A 13495-nucleotide genomic window follows, 5' to 3' on the forward strand; every position below is an offset into this window, starting at 1 on the left:
GGTTATGAGGAAAATCCAGTGGACCAAATATTGTATTCACCCAGCCTCTCTCAACCCTCTTTCAGGTGGACAGTTCCAAGCTCCAGAGCATCCTAGAGGGTAGCCCAGAAAGCTGCATTTAGGGCTGATGACCCCACTGCTACCCCAGTGTTGGCCTATCTGATCATTGAACCAAGGGCTTCGGCAAATCTGGTTGAAGTAGTGGCCTCTTGTGCCTTTAAAGAGGCTTATCTAGCTTATATCCTACCACCCTGGTTAGGTTCTCTCGGCTCTTGCTGGCTGACACAAAAAGAAGTTATGGCCAAAAGTGGGGGTTCACTTAAAGTTCCCTCTTTAATATTGTTATATTCTGTAGGAATTTTGTTAAAAAAGGAAATCAAGCCATGTACACATCTGATACCATTTAAAGATGAAAACTGATTGCCCATGGTGACCTCACATCAGGGTATGAAAGAATCCTTGAGTAAATTCTAAAATTATAAACTTAATGCACATTCATCTCCTTGGAAGTTTCCATTTCTCCTTCCTTTCTGGTACATTAAGTGAAAAATCAATGTTCCCAGAATATACTTTTGTTGAAGTTAGTAATTCAGAATTTGAGATATTTTTGGTAGTTTGTAATATAAGCATGCAATAGTATGTATCAGACTACGTATTTTCTTGTAAAGCTAAAATATTTGAATATAGTTGGCTAAAAAGGATTACTAAGTAACATCAACATAGAAGTATATTTAACCACACTTTAATAAAGTCTTTGCTCACTAAAATATGCATTTTGGTATATTTGAATTAATATCATTAAAAATACTTCTGACCTACTGTATAATCCTAAATATTTTGTGCACATTAAGTACATTTGCATGTCTGTATAATTACCAAAAAATCTTGTTATTGTTACATATTCCTAGAACTTTTAGAATAAAGATAGATAAGTAGAAATTATTATTTCTGACAAAGTTTCATAGCACCAAATACATCTTAAATAAATTCTTCAACTCCTAGCCAGAAGGAGCTCTTTAAAATTTTGAATATTTTTCCTCTTTACTAAGTGGATCCTTAATTGACTTCATAGACCCCCTTTTTAAGATTATTATATATGTGAGAACATTTTGACATAATTATTTGAATTATGGCAGAAGAACCCAATAAAACAAAGTTCTTTAAATGGGATTACAGTCAGCAGTTTAAAGTTTACAGGCTTGGAGCATGCTTTTAGATTAGCAAGACAGTTAGAGCAAGCACTCTGGACACACTTGAGTGATCCATTTCATAAGCAGTTACAGCCTCTCTTCTCCAGAATTTCAAATCCTTTAGCTGTTATGAATGGATAGTTTGTTAGGGTTTTTCCAATGCCCTTAAGGGATTATCTTCTTTACTGTTGGCTGTTTTGATTTTCAAGACAGGACTAAAGGGCATTATGAGACTTCAGGTCTTTAATTTCTGTGTTTCATTCCTCAGAGTCTTAAACATTTGTGTTAATGGGTAATCCCAAGTAATTGAAAGATAGTAAGAATTTTGAAGTGGCTCATGATGATATAGTGTGAAGACAGGCGTTCTACCTCTACCTCAAGCCAGTTGTGACAGGGTAGTTCTGGACCTTGATTTTTGTTCATTTGTTTTTAAAAATTATTTTCAGCAATGCTGGCTTGAGTTTAAGCATTTAAAGTTTCTTTGGGTAAAGTTATTTTTATCATGCATATGTTTATCATTGTCCCAGGAAAACTCATTATTACATTAGGGTTTGGGTATATTTTTTCGCTGTGCATCTTACAGACAATGTTCTTTTGGCCACTCGTGGGTGTTTTCTTGATCTTGGTTAATAGCATCTCCATAGTTAAGCTAATGAAAAGATGCCTTAATTAAAATAGCAGATCAAGGCTGGGCATGGTGGCTCCCACCAGTAATCCCAACACTTTGGGAGGCCTAGGTGGGAGGATCTCTTGAGACCGGGAGTTCAAGACTAGAATGGGTAACATAGCCAGACTTTCCCTCTTAAAAAAAAAGCCAGGCATGGTGATGTGCACCTGTAGTCCCAGCTACTCAGGAGGCTGAGGCAGGAAGGTCGCTTGAGCCTAGGAGTTCGAGGCTACAGTGAGCTGTGATTGCACCACTGTACACCCCATCCTGGGTGACAGAGGGAATCCCTGTCTCAAAAATACAGAAGGCCACTTTGGGAGGCCGAGGCGGGCGGATCACGAGGTCAGGAGATCGAGACCACGGTGAAACCCCGTCTCTACTAAAAATACAAAAAAATTAGCCGGGCGTAGTGGCGGGCGCCTGTAGTCCCAGCTACTCGGAGAGGCTGAGGCAGGAGAATGGCGTGAACCCGGGAGGCGGAGCTTGCAGTGAGCCGAGATTGCGCCACTGCACTCCAGCCTGGGCGACAGAGTGAGACTCTGTCTCAAAAAAAAAAAAACAAAAAAACAAAAAAACAAAACAAAAAAAAACCAGAAGGCAAAAACCAAACAAAAGCAAGAACAAAACTCCAGCAGATTAGAAAGGATTCCACAGTATTACAAAAGAACAAACAAAACAGAGTCAACTGAAGTGATCCCACATGAGATAATGGTAAAAGAATTCACACAAGAAATATTTTTTCATTGCTTATTAACTCATAAAATGGCTAAGTGTAGATTACTGGCCATGCAATAATTATCACTATTTAGTAAATGCTCAAGACTGGCGTATTTATGAAAGCATTTCTATTTTGGGGACTGCATTCAGATTTTTAACTGGCCTTTTTTCATTCGGAGTGTTGATTTTGAAGCTGATTTTTAACATGCCCCATGCAAAGATCAGGAGATGGAACTTCAGCACTGGTTTGGTGTTAAAGCTTATAAAATGCAATTTTAAAACAGTAGCTCTTTGGTCCCAGATTGGACAGAGAAAGATGAGCTCTGTTAAAGCTTCCTCTAGATTAAGACACGATGACTAGATGAGAAAAGGACATTGGTTCCTGCTTCCCTGGCTGCACAGGCACCCTCTCCCCCTCTCCCCTTACTGTATCCAACTTCAGCTGCTTCCCTCTAGCTCAGGCACTGGGACCTTCCCCTGCCACCTGGGGCCAGCCCTGTGTCTTCTTTAGGACCTTGCTCTGTCATCCCCCCTTGCTCCTGTGTCTTTCCTCTCTTCCAGTGGGCTCCTTTTGCTCAGCCTGTCTTTTTTCTTTCCTTTTTCAAAACAAGGAGAGTTGTTAATTTGTTTCTTTATCACATCTTGCTTCATCTTACAAAGGATTTGATGTGGCCTTATGGAAATACATATAATGCAATAATAATATTATGTAGTATATATAACATATAAAATATTATATTTATATATTATATAAATATATATAATATATAAAATCAAGCCAATATAGTAGAGGTAGAATAAGGAACAATCATAAAAAACACAGAATCTAGAAATACATTCCAAAAAAATCCCATTCCACAGACTTAGTAAAGGTAGGCTACAAATTTGTCAGCTTCCCAGCAGCCAAAATGAAAAGGAAATCATCATTAATTATAAAATTATAAAGTTTGTAAGATAGATAGTGTAAGATTTGCCCAGAAGAGGCAAAGCTTTCTTTTTTCCCCACCGACGTCTGAAATACATTTCTTCCTGTGGGTCCTCTGCTAAAAGGGATGCCAAGCCACACAGTGGACAGCACTACAGTAAACACCAGAGGGAGTCTTAATGGCTCTGTCCAAACAAGGCCAGGGTACAGCAGCAAAGTGAAATTCAGTATAGGTGGTGAAGATAGTTCTAAGGAGGCCAAGGTGGGCGGATCACTTGAGGTCAGCCGTTCAAGACCAGCCTGGCCAACATGGTGAAACCCCGTCTCTACTAAAAATACAAAAATTAGCTGAGTGTGGTGGTGCACGCCTGTAATCCCAGCTACTTGGGAGGCTGAGGCAGGGGAATTGCTTGAACCCAGGAAGTGGAGGTTGCAGTGAGCTGAGATCATGCCACTGCACTCCAGCCTGGGTGACAGAGAGAGACCCTGTCTCCAAAAAAAGCAAAACACAAAAAACCAAAAAAAAAAAAAGGCAAGTAAAAAATATGCCATTAGCCTTACCCAAGACAAAACAAAAAAGCCGTCCCTAGAAGTCTGAATGGAGGAGGGAAACAGACCAGAGTCCCTGTCCCTTAGTGAATACGGTCTGGTCTATTTACCCCATCAATTCAGACTTCTCAAAAAAATAGTCCATGGATACTTAATGAATTGAGGAATTATATGCGTTTTGGGTTTGTTTTATTTTTGTTTTTTAAGTATGAAAATGGCATTATGATCTATTTGCTTTACCGTGATCAAATGGTGGGGAAGATAAAGGCAGGTGGAGAATGAAGTAAGACTGGCCGTAACTTGATAATTGAAGGGGTGATGGGTACATGGAGCTTTTTCATAGCTTGTTCTCTACCTTTGGAACTGCTTAAACTTCTTTTTTTTTCTGAGAGGGGATCTTGCTCTGTCACCCAAACTGTAGTGCAATGGCACGATCTTGGCTCACTGCAACCTTCCCTTCCTGGGTTCAAGCGATTCTCCTGCCTCAGCCTCCCAAATAGTTGGGACTACAGGCGTGCACCACCATGCCGGCTAATTTTTGTATTTTTGGTGGAGATGGGGTTTCATCATGTTGGCCAGGTTGGTCTCGAACTTCTGGCCTCAAGTGATCTGCCTGCCTTGGCCTCCCAAAGTGCTGGGATTATAGGCGTGGGCCATCATGTCTGGCCCGGTTTGAATTTTTCTACAATAAAATTATTTTTTAAAAACAGCTTACACTGGCAATTTGACCTTCTTACTTATCAATCACTTCTAACCTACTACGGTTTAATTTCTACCCCACACTCTCACTTAAGCCTCTGATGACCCTAACATGCAAAACCTATGGCATGCTTTTCAGGCTTTATTTAGAAACTTTGTACCTTTGGCCTCTTGGCAGGGCATTTTCTGGGTTACTCTTCATCTATATTGACCATTCCTACTCTGACTACCCTTTTCCTCTGACCACCCTTTCAGTAATAGTATTCTACCCTTCGTATTCTGCTCTGTTTCCTTGATACTGTTCTGATTGCTCCCACCCACTCCTTGGTTCTACGTACTGATACCAGTAAAATGCATCTTCTGTCCCTGGACTCACTGCATGCTGGCCATCTCCATGTGAATTGCCCATAGAGGTCTCAAATTCAACACATGCAAAAGGGAGAGCTCATAATCTTTTCCTTAGAGCTGCTTTCACCCTTACACTCTCTCTCATCTTTGGTTTATTACCATTCTTCACTCCTTCTCCTTTCTTGAATCTGTCCCTTCTGTCACCTCTACTGTCTACATCCCTTGTGATACACCTACTTCAGGCCCTTATCCTCCGTTTAAATGACAACAGCCTGCTAACTCTGGCTCTGGTCTTATCTTCAGCTATCTGTCTTTCAGCCAACTGCCAGGCTAATGTCTCTAAAGCAAAAATGTGACCCCGTCATTTAACAGCTTTGAATAATGGCTGAAACCCTTACCTGGCCTATAAAACCCTCCATCTTTTCCTTTCCCTCCTCTCCAGATTCATTTCTTGGCTCTTCTGCTTTGCCTATCAAATTGTTACTCTGAGTACACTATTTATCATTCCTTTCTGTCTTTGCCCATATTGGCCTGAAATGTGCCCTCTGCTGAATCCCCTCAATCCTATCTGTGCACTGGCTCCTAATTCATTCTTTTTTTTTTTTTGAGATGCAGTTTTGCTCTTCGCTCTTGTCGCCTAGGCTGGAGTATAATCGTGCGATCTCAGTTCACTGCAACCTCTTCTGCCTCCTGGATTCAAGTGATTCTCCTGCCTCAGCCTCCTGAGTAGCTGGAATTACAGGCTGTGCCACCATGCTCAGCTAATTTTGTATTTGTAGTAGAGACTGGGTTTCACCATGTTGGCCAGGCTGGTCTCGAACTGCTGACCTCAACTGATCCACCTGCCTCAGCCTCCCAAAGTGCTGGGATTACATGCATGAGCCACCATGCCCGCCTCCTAACTCATTCTTAAAGATGCATATTAGAGTCCCTGACTCCAAGAGGCTTTCTCTGCTTCACCAGGCTGGGTGAAGTGTGTCTTCATTGCATGTGTTCCCATAAGGCTCACCTTTCGCCACTGTAGCATTTACCACATTGTATTGTCACTTTTCTCCGCCTTACATCTGTGAGCTTGGGAGGCGTCTTTTTCTTTTCTTCTTTTGACTACCTCTAGCATCTGGCATAGAACCTACCTAATAGTAGGCCCTGAAAAAAATTTACCAGAATAAATTAACGAGCACATTCTGTATGTAAGCGTCCAAGGGAAAATATATTTTAAATTGGTACTTAAGATGGAAAGAGGAAAATTAATTTATTTGAGTTATGTATATTTGATAAATATGCAGAAAATAGGGCCATGTTTTGAACATGTTCCTTAATATAGAGAATAAAGACATTGTCTCCAAGGAGTTTCCTTCTGATGTGGAAATGAACAGTGGCTGAATGTGAACAGCACTGTTGAATGTGCTGGCTGGGAGGCAGGTCTTCTTGCAGGTGGCCCTTGGAGAGTAGTACTTTTGCTCTGTTCTTGAAGGCATTGCTTTGATTTTAGAATATCCGGGTTATGGGAATTGTGGCTACAAACCCAAAACATTGATATGAAAAGGTAAGAAAAATTTGATTTCTGAATTAAATATGCTGGGAACATACACCTTAAAGAGAATGAGAAAATTTAAAAAAATCTCATCCAGGAAAGGATTTTATACGGTCATCAAGAGGCAGGCACTTTTATAAAACGGAATGCTTGTGTCTACAGCATCTTGAACACGTGATCTTCACTCTCATGCAAAGAGCTCATTGGCTCAGTCAGCACCAACAAGACTACCAGTGCTACAGTTCTTAACTTTTACCTTCCCCTTGCCCTGAGCCTCAGTCAGGTGGCCCATTTGACATTGACCTTGTATTTGGTGAGGGAACCATTCATTGCTTAGGGAATTATCTTCTATGATTTTAGAGACATCTATTGTTTTTGCCAGCCCAGCAAAACCATTCACCCTTCTCCTGATAATAGAACCCTGCTTTTTCTTGAGATATCACATAATCCATATGGTTGAATGGGGCTGACTATAACCCTTGGTTCAAAGATGGACCTATAAACCAGCCATGAATAGTCAAAAATATTGTCTCCCTGTTGATAGTAATTAGCTCAGGAATGGATACGTGAACCCAAGCCCAGTCAGTCATAGCAAATCCATCACTTCAGTTTCAAGAGCTGGAAAAGAGATGTGCTCTTTCCACAGGTTAGCTGAGAAGGTAAGCTGTAAGCCTGGAGCTTCTCATTTTGCCATTTTGCCCTCAGGATGGGAGAGAGCCTGCCTGGGATCTGAGCCAGTGGAGAGAAAAACAGACCTGAGAGGGACGGGGCAACAGTGAGTCCTGGTGACATTTTCTGATCCTCTGGATCTAGTGACATCCAAAGCTAGGCTTGTCTCTGGATATGACACTATAAACCTCCTTTAGCTTAAGAAAGTTTGAATTTGGTTTTCTGTCATAGGCAACCAGAAACATTTTTTCTAATACCACAATCACAGGAAAAATAGGCATTAATAGATCCAAAGGGGGCCATTTCTATCAACTCAGGGCTTCTGATCGCCTATTTTCCTGCAGTAAATTTTCCTGGATTGTGGTCCACTTTAATGGTCCTCATTTATACAGAAAATCAAGATCAAGTGAGTTTTGCCTAATTGTTTCTTTGATCAATTGGTTCTAGCAGATCGAGTTAAACCTCTCACAAAACCCTCTCCCAATAGATTCTGGCCTCTGTCTGTTCCTCTCTCCATCCTGCTAGTAAATAGGCCATTTTAGTTGGAGGACTTCTCTCTGACAACTGATAATTTTTTGCTGCAGTTTTAAATATTGTACCTCCTGGTTTTCTCTCAGTTGTTTTATTTTCTGTCCCAAATTTCCAGGGTAAGTTTAATATGAAAAATAGCTTAAAGTGATTTAATCTTTCTCTGCTTCAGTTTGACATCCACAAATAAAACTTGACTAGGTGATAATAATCATCATGCTCTATGGTTTTATATAGAGCATCTTAATGTTTACAATCTCATCTAATCTTCCCAATAATCTTTTGGGGAAGAAATTTTCTCTGAGATCTTGTCAATCCCTAATTCTGTTTCTGTATTTAGAAACAGGAGAAAAAAGTGTTTTAATATTTTCTAAAGAACATGAACATTTATGTAGTAATCTGCAGAATTATGACGATCAGGATGAATAAGTAGATCAAGGTAAAAATTTTGAGACCTTCAAAAAATCATCTTAACCACGGGGTAACAACAACTCAATGGACATAAGAAATAGAGCATGTGGAGCATTTGCAGTCTAAATAGAGTCATCACAATGATGCCCTGATTCTATCAGTATTGCTGGTCTCTTTTCTTTTCAAGTTAAATCTTCAAGTACTTTGCATTAATCAATGGTGGGAGTGAGGAGAAGGAAAAGCATATTTAATTATCTAAAATCAAACTCACAGAAAAACAGCTCTTATTAATTCTGAAAATTGAGAAGATTGCTGGATGTCCATGAAGCTCTGCCCCTGAAGAAGGTATCATGAAGGCTGAGACATGCATACAACACGAGATTCCTATCCATGGAAACTGAGAATACTCTGAGGGCAGGGAGTTGCTCTCTGGCCTGGAAGGAGCCCTGGGTGGGTGGGTCTGGTCTTAGAAGGCTAGCTAGAAGCAGAAGCAAATCTAGCCTGGAGTAGGCAACCTTCTCTAAGATGTGCTTTGCGGGCAACAAGGCAAATCTCCTGGCTCCTAAATCTTTCTCATTATTCACTGGAACTACTGAAATTCCACTTTCAGTCTTCCTTTTCTTTGGGTCTTGAAAGGTTTTCAGCCTCAGAGGCTCCTTTGGAAGAGAAGTGCCACAAACCATCACTGATGGGGATTAGGAGACATTTGGCAAAGGGAACAGGGTTGAAGCGAGACCTCCTGAAAGTGGAAGGAGGAGGGCAGGCCACTTCAGGGAGGAGGGAAAGAAGGGTCACAGGCAGCAACCACGGGACACAAACCCACTGCACAAATCCGCTTAGAGCAGGCCTCAGGAAACTATGAGCCACAGTCTTGCCAAGAATTATAAGAAAAATTCCACAGAAGTTTCCCGGTTTGCTACGGTTTTTTTTTGTTTTGTTTTGTTTTTGAGTGGAGAGTTTCTTACTCTCTGAATTAGTCTGTGCTTTTCTCTTTAATTTACTTGGAAACTGTGGCATCTGCCTTCAGCAAATAAACTTCTCCCACATTCACACACTTCTCCAATATCAAATACATGCTCAGACTTAATGAAATTATTATAGAACTGTACCTGATTTACTTCAGGCCTCAACTCATTTATTTAAAGCTCATTATACTTAGGGGATTGCTGTGTTAAAACCACTGAACAGAGACTGACTTACATACTAAGCTTAGGTAGAAAAAAATGCCAAAAAAGGTAAAAAGATTAGAATAGTGATCTATCTGCTGATTTCCTAAATATTGGAGATATTTATTTTAATTTTCATGAAGTAATTATTTTTCTTGAGACAGGGCTTCACTTTGTCACCCAGGCTGGAGTGCAATGGCGCAATCACAGCTCACTGCAGCCTTGAACCCCTGGGTTCAAGCAATCCTCCAACTGCAGCCTCCCCAAGTACCTAGGACTACAGGTGCCATCACAGTTGGCTACTTTATTTTATTTCTTTTCTTTTCTTTTTCTTTTTTTTTTTTTTTTTTTGTAGAGACAAGGTCACACTATGTTGCTCAAGCTGGAAAATATTGGAGATTTAAAAAAAATGCACTTACCCCATCTGGACTGTTGACCCCAGAAATGAGGGTATGCAGTAGTCAGCAGCTGCCAATGTGTATGGTGGGCGAAAAGCAGAATCGTCCCAGTAAATGTCCTTCTTCATCTTGGGTAAGCTCATGTGCATTTCGTCCACAGCTAAAAGAGAGACCTAAAATCATTGTTATATTGTTAGAATAACTCAGATGTAAATTAAATAAAAAGGAGAAGTTTTTGTGGGCAGATGAGAGTTAGAGTGGGCTAGGACACAGTCTAAATGAGTGAATATACAAATATCTATAGTTCATACTTGCCATGACCACGGCTGCCACAGAGAGTTGTATCTGTTGTTTACTACCCAAGAGCACTTGGCAATGAGGATAAGTGGGGCTTGAAGCCTCCCACACTCCGGGACCAAACCACACACTCCAGAGTGGAGCTGCCTCTTAGCTGGAGGGAGGGGAGCCATCTTTTTATTCTTTGCTCGCAATTACGGTGTTGTTTTACCTGATAGCACCTACTTAATCCCAAATATTACAGGAAGGTGAAGATTCCACTTTTCATTCTGTTAACCCTGGAGACACATTTTTACTTGACATCACTTCTTATTCCCTGGTTTCTTGTTCATTTCTTTGTTTGGAAAAACGTATCAAGAAGTCTATACTGCTCAGCGCTATGGTGATCTCTCCTATTGGCTTTGACAAAGTGATGCATGAATACATTATTAATCCTCTGGGATTCCAATTTTGACAAAGTGAGTGACCTAGGCATTATGTGTCCTACCTAAGAGACTGACATTGGGATCTACTGTGAGACGTTTGAACTTACTTAACTGCCCAGTAAGGGCTTGAAACAAATGAACAACGTGAAGGCCTTCACAGGGAAGAGAATGGTCTAGGGAGAGTCTTGCCTAAAAGGAAAATTCCTTCATGCTGGTTCTTCATGAAAAGCTCTCTGGAATAGTGCTTCAGGGTAAGGGCCCTGGGGCCCATTTAGTGCATTTCATGCAGATTTGAGACACAAGCTGGCATGGCCCAGGCTCCCAATGTCCAGCTGGTGGCTATCTGACTGCTGGGATTGATGTGATACCACTTTGGGAACTCCCACCAGCTTGTGCCTGGATGCCATTTTAAGTCACTATTAACCTCTCTGGTTGGCAACAGAAAACAAACTAAAGAACAATTTAAAATACTGCTCTATGCTGAGATGAAAGAGGCTGGAAAAAGCTAATAGAGAGGCTCACAAAGAAAATTGGCTTGAAATTCTACTTAAAAGGAACTAAGCTGAAATCCCGGATGTGTAAGCTTCCAAAAGGACCTGAGACAGCATAGTGCACAGCCAAGTCTCTTTCATTTGTGGCTAAAGCTCTGAAGCCAAGGGGTGTGCATTTGAAATCTGCTTAGATTTGAAATATCACAAGTGATTTATTATTAATATTTGAAAAAGAAAGAAAAATTCCTCTAACCTGCAAATTTCTGTCAATGCACCAGTTAGTTTCAAAATCATCATCATCTTCTCCAAAAGGGTTGATAAGCTGCTCTGCTACCTGTAGTTGAGAACATAAAATAAATCCATCATGATACCTGTGAAAACTAAGAATAGAGACTGAAGATGATTCCTGTTTTCCTCTCTGCTTCCTCGTGTGACTTTCATAATATGAAGAGTAGAGGGGAGTAGATTGTTCTACCGAGATATTTATTAGCGAGCAAGACATGATTCTCAAACCATGAATGATGCACCTTCGTAGGTATGCTCTCCAAATGGATCTGTCCATTCAACTGGTGACAATGCAGGCCCTATCAGGGGAAGCCATGTCCTATTTAGAAACCAAATCAAATGACTGAATAGTGAAGGAGAACCAACTATTTGCAAGGCACTCTGAAGGGTACACAGGCTATGCTTTCAGGGAATTACAGGGCCCAGATGATAAGACAAAATGTACACAGGGAGAAGGTTAAACAGTAAAGAAAGACTTAAATCACAATCAAAGAAAATAATATAAGAGGCTTTCACAATTTATTTTTATTTTTATTTTTTTAGACAGTGTCTCACCCTGTTGCCCAGGCTGGAGTGCAGTGGCATAATCTCGGCTCACTGCAAACTCTACCTCCCAGGTTCAAGCAATTCTCCTGCCTCAGTCTCCTGAGTAGCTGGGACTACAGGTGAGCACCATCACATCCAGCTAATTTTTTTTTGGAATTTTTTTCAGTAGAGATGGGGTTTCACCATGTTGGCCAGGCTGGTCTTGAACCCCTGAGCTCAGGTGTTCTGCCCTCCTCAACCTCCCAAAGTGTTGAGATTACAGGCATGAGCCACTGTGCCCAGCTGAGCTTTCACAGTTGTTGAACATAACTGCTAAGTAAATGAGTTAGAGAGCTAGTAAGTCCTAAAGCTGGAAATTGAGGCTTACCTAGTTTTATCCTAAAGGATTTACCCTTATCCAGTAAGTTAGTTTTCCTGCCGGGAAAATGTTAGGTAGCTATTGTCACAAATCTTTTAATATTTGATCAATATTAAATATTCTTATCATGTTCCTGAATTGAATAGCCTTCTTGATGAGAGGTTTATATGTCAAATACAACTCATCTATCATTTTCCTTGTTGAAAAATTTCCCTTGGTTTTTATTATCTGGACATGCGTGCATGCCTGTGTGTGTGCGTGAGAGAGACAGGGAGAGAGTTGGGGGAGGGGGAGATTTTACATTGAGTCTAAATGGAAAAAAATTTTAAATGTGTAAAATGAAGGCACCATGTCATTAGCTTCTAGAGTCTAAACATTCTAGATTCTGAAACTATTCAGTAGAAAATCTACCTACTTATCTTTTAGGATTTAAGTCAATGTATTAATACTTAGAGCAGTTTTTTTCAACTTTGGCTGCACATTAAAATCACCTGAGGAGCTCTTAAAAAAACCCGACTGATGCCTGGGTCCCTCCCCGAGAGATTGTGATTTAAGCAGTGTGAGGTTGAGCCCAGGCATCAGTGTGGGGTAAAGCTCCCAGGGGATTTTCATATGTGGCTCTTATTTTAAGTGCCTTTCTTTAGGCAGGTCTGTGCCCTGAATCAGTAAGCCTCACACTGATATCTATGTTGAAGTTCTTGTCACCAGTTCCATGGGGCTATCTGCCCTTTCTTGCCTGGAGATTTACTTAGATTAATTAAGGGTACTGGTTGAGTCCTGAAACCTATTTTTATTCTATCCAGATTTTCATTTTTATGCAATCAGTCCTGCATATATTATCGTAGTCTACATTAAACTGACAAAATAGCATGTATGTTTCTGAATTGACCAATCTCAAAATATATCTTTTATTCCACTGGGGGCTGCATTTTCAGCAAGTAACTGAGTGATATTCTATTCATAAGGTTAAGATGGCTTTTCTACACTTTGAAAAGATTTATAAATATCCTAATTGTTGAGATAGAACAGCTGTTTAGAAATGGAGGCACAACCCATTGGTGTTTAGGTTTGCCTATCTTTTTTTTTTTTTTTGAGATGGAGTTTCACTCTTGTTGCCCAGTCTGGAGTGCAATGGCATGATCTTGGCTCATCGCAACCTCTGCCTCCCAGGTTCAAGTGATTCTCCTGCCTCAGCCTCCCAAAGTGCTGGGATTACAGGCGTGCGCCACCACACCCAGCAGGTTTGCCTATCCTTTAATGGAGCAAAGATTGTGCCTTTTAATATTTTGTCT

At 40.6% G+C, this 13495-nt stretch overlaps 1 protein-coding gene across 2 annotated transcripts in view; it reads right to left on the reverse strand.

The window, feature by feature from the left end:
* Positions 1–13495, reverse strand: part of BEST3 (bestrophin 3) — a 52727-nt gene that overhangs the window by 8038 nt on the left and 31194 nt on the right. For both annotated transcript variants that reach the window (XM_032171657.2, XM_032171659.2), the window contains 2 exons: positions 11268–11348; positions 9823–9974 (listed from right to left, as the gene is read on the reverse strand). In XM_032171657.2, coding sequence (XP_032027548.1) covers positions 9823–9974; positions 11268–11348 — 233 coding nt within the window. The remainder of the gene's footprint in view (positions 1–9822; positions 9975–11267; positions 11349–13495) is intronic.

Source organism: Hylobates moloch, unplaced genomic scaffold (genome assembly GCF_009828535.3).
Source record: "Hylobates moloch isolate HMO894 unplaced genomic scaffold, HMol_V3 SCAFFOLD_12, whole genome shotgun sequence".
In the NCBI taxonomy this organism is placed as follows: domain Eukaryota; kingdom Metazoa; phylum Chordata; class Mammalia; order Primates; family Hylobatidae; genus Hylobates; species Hylobates moloch.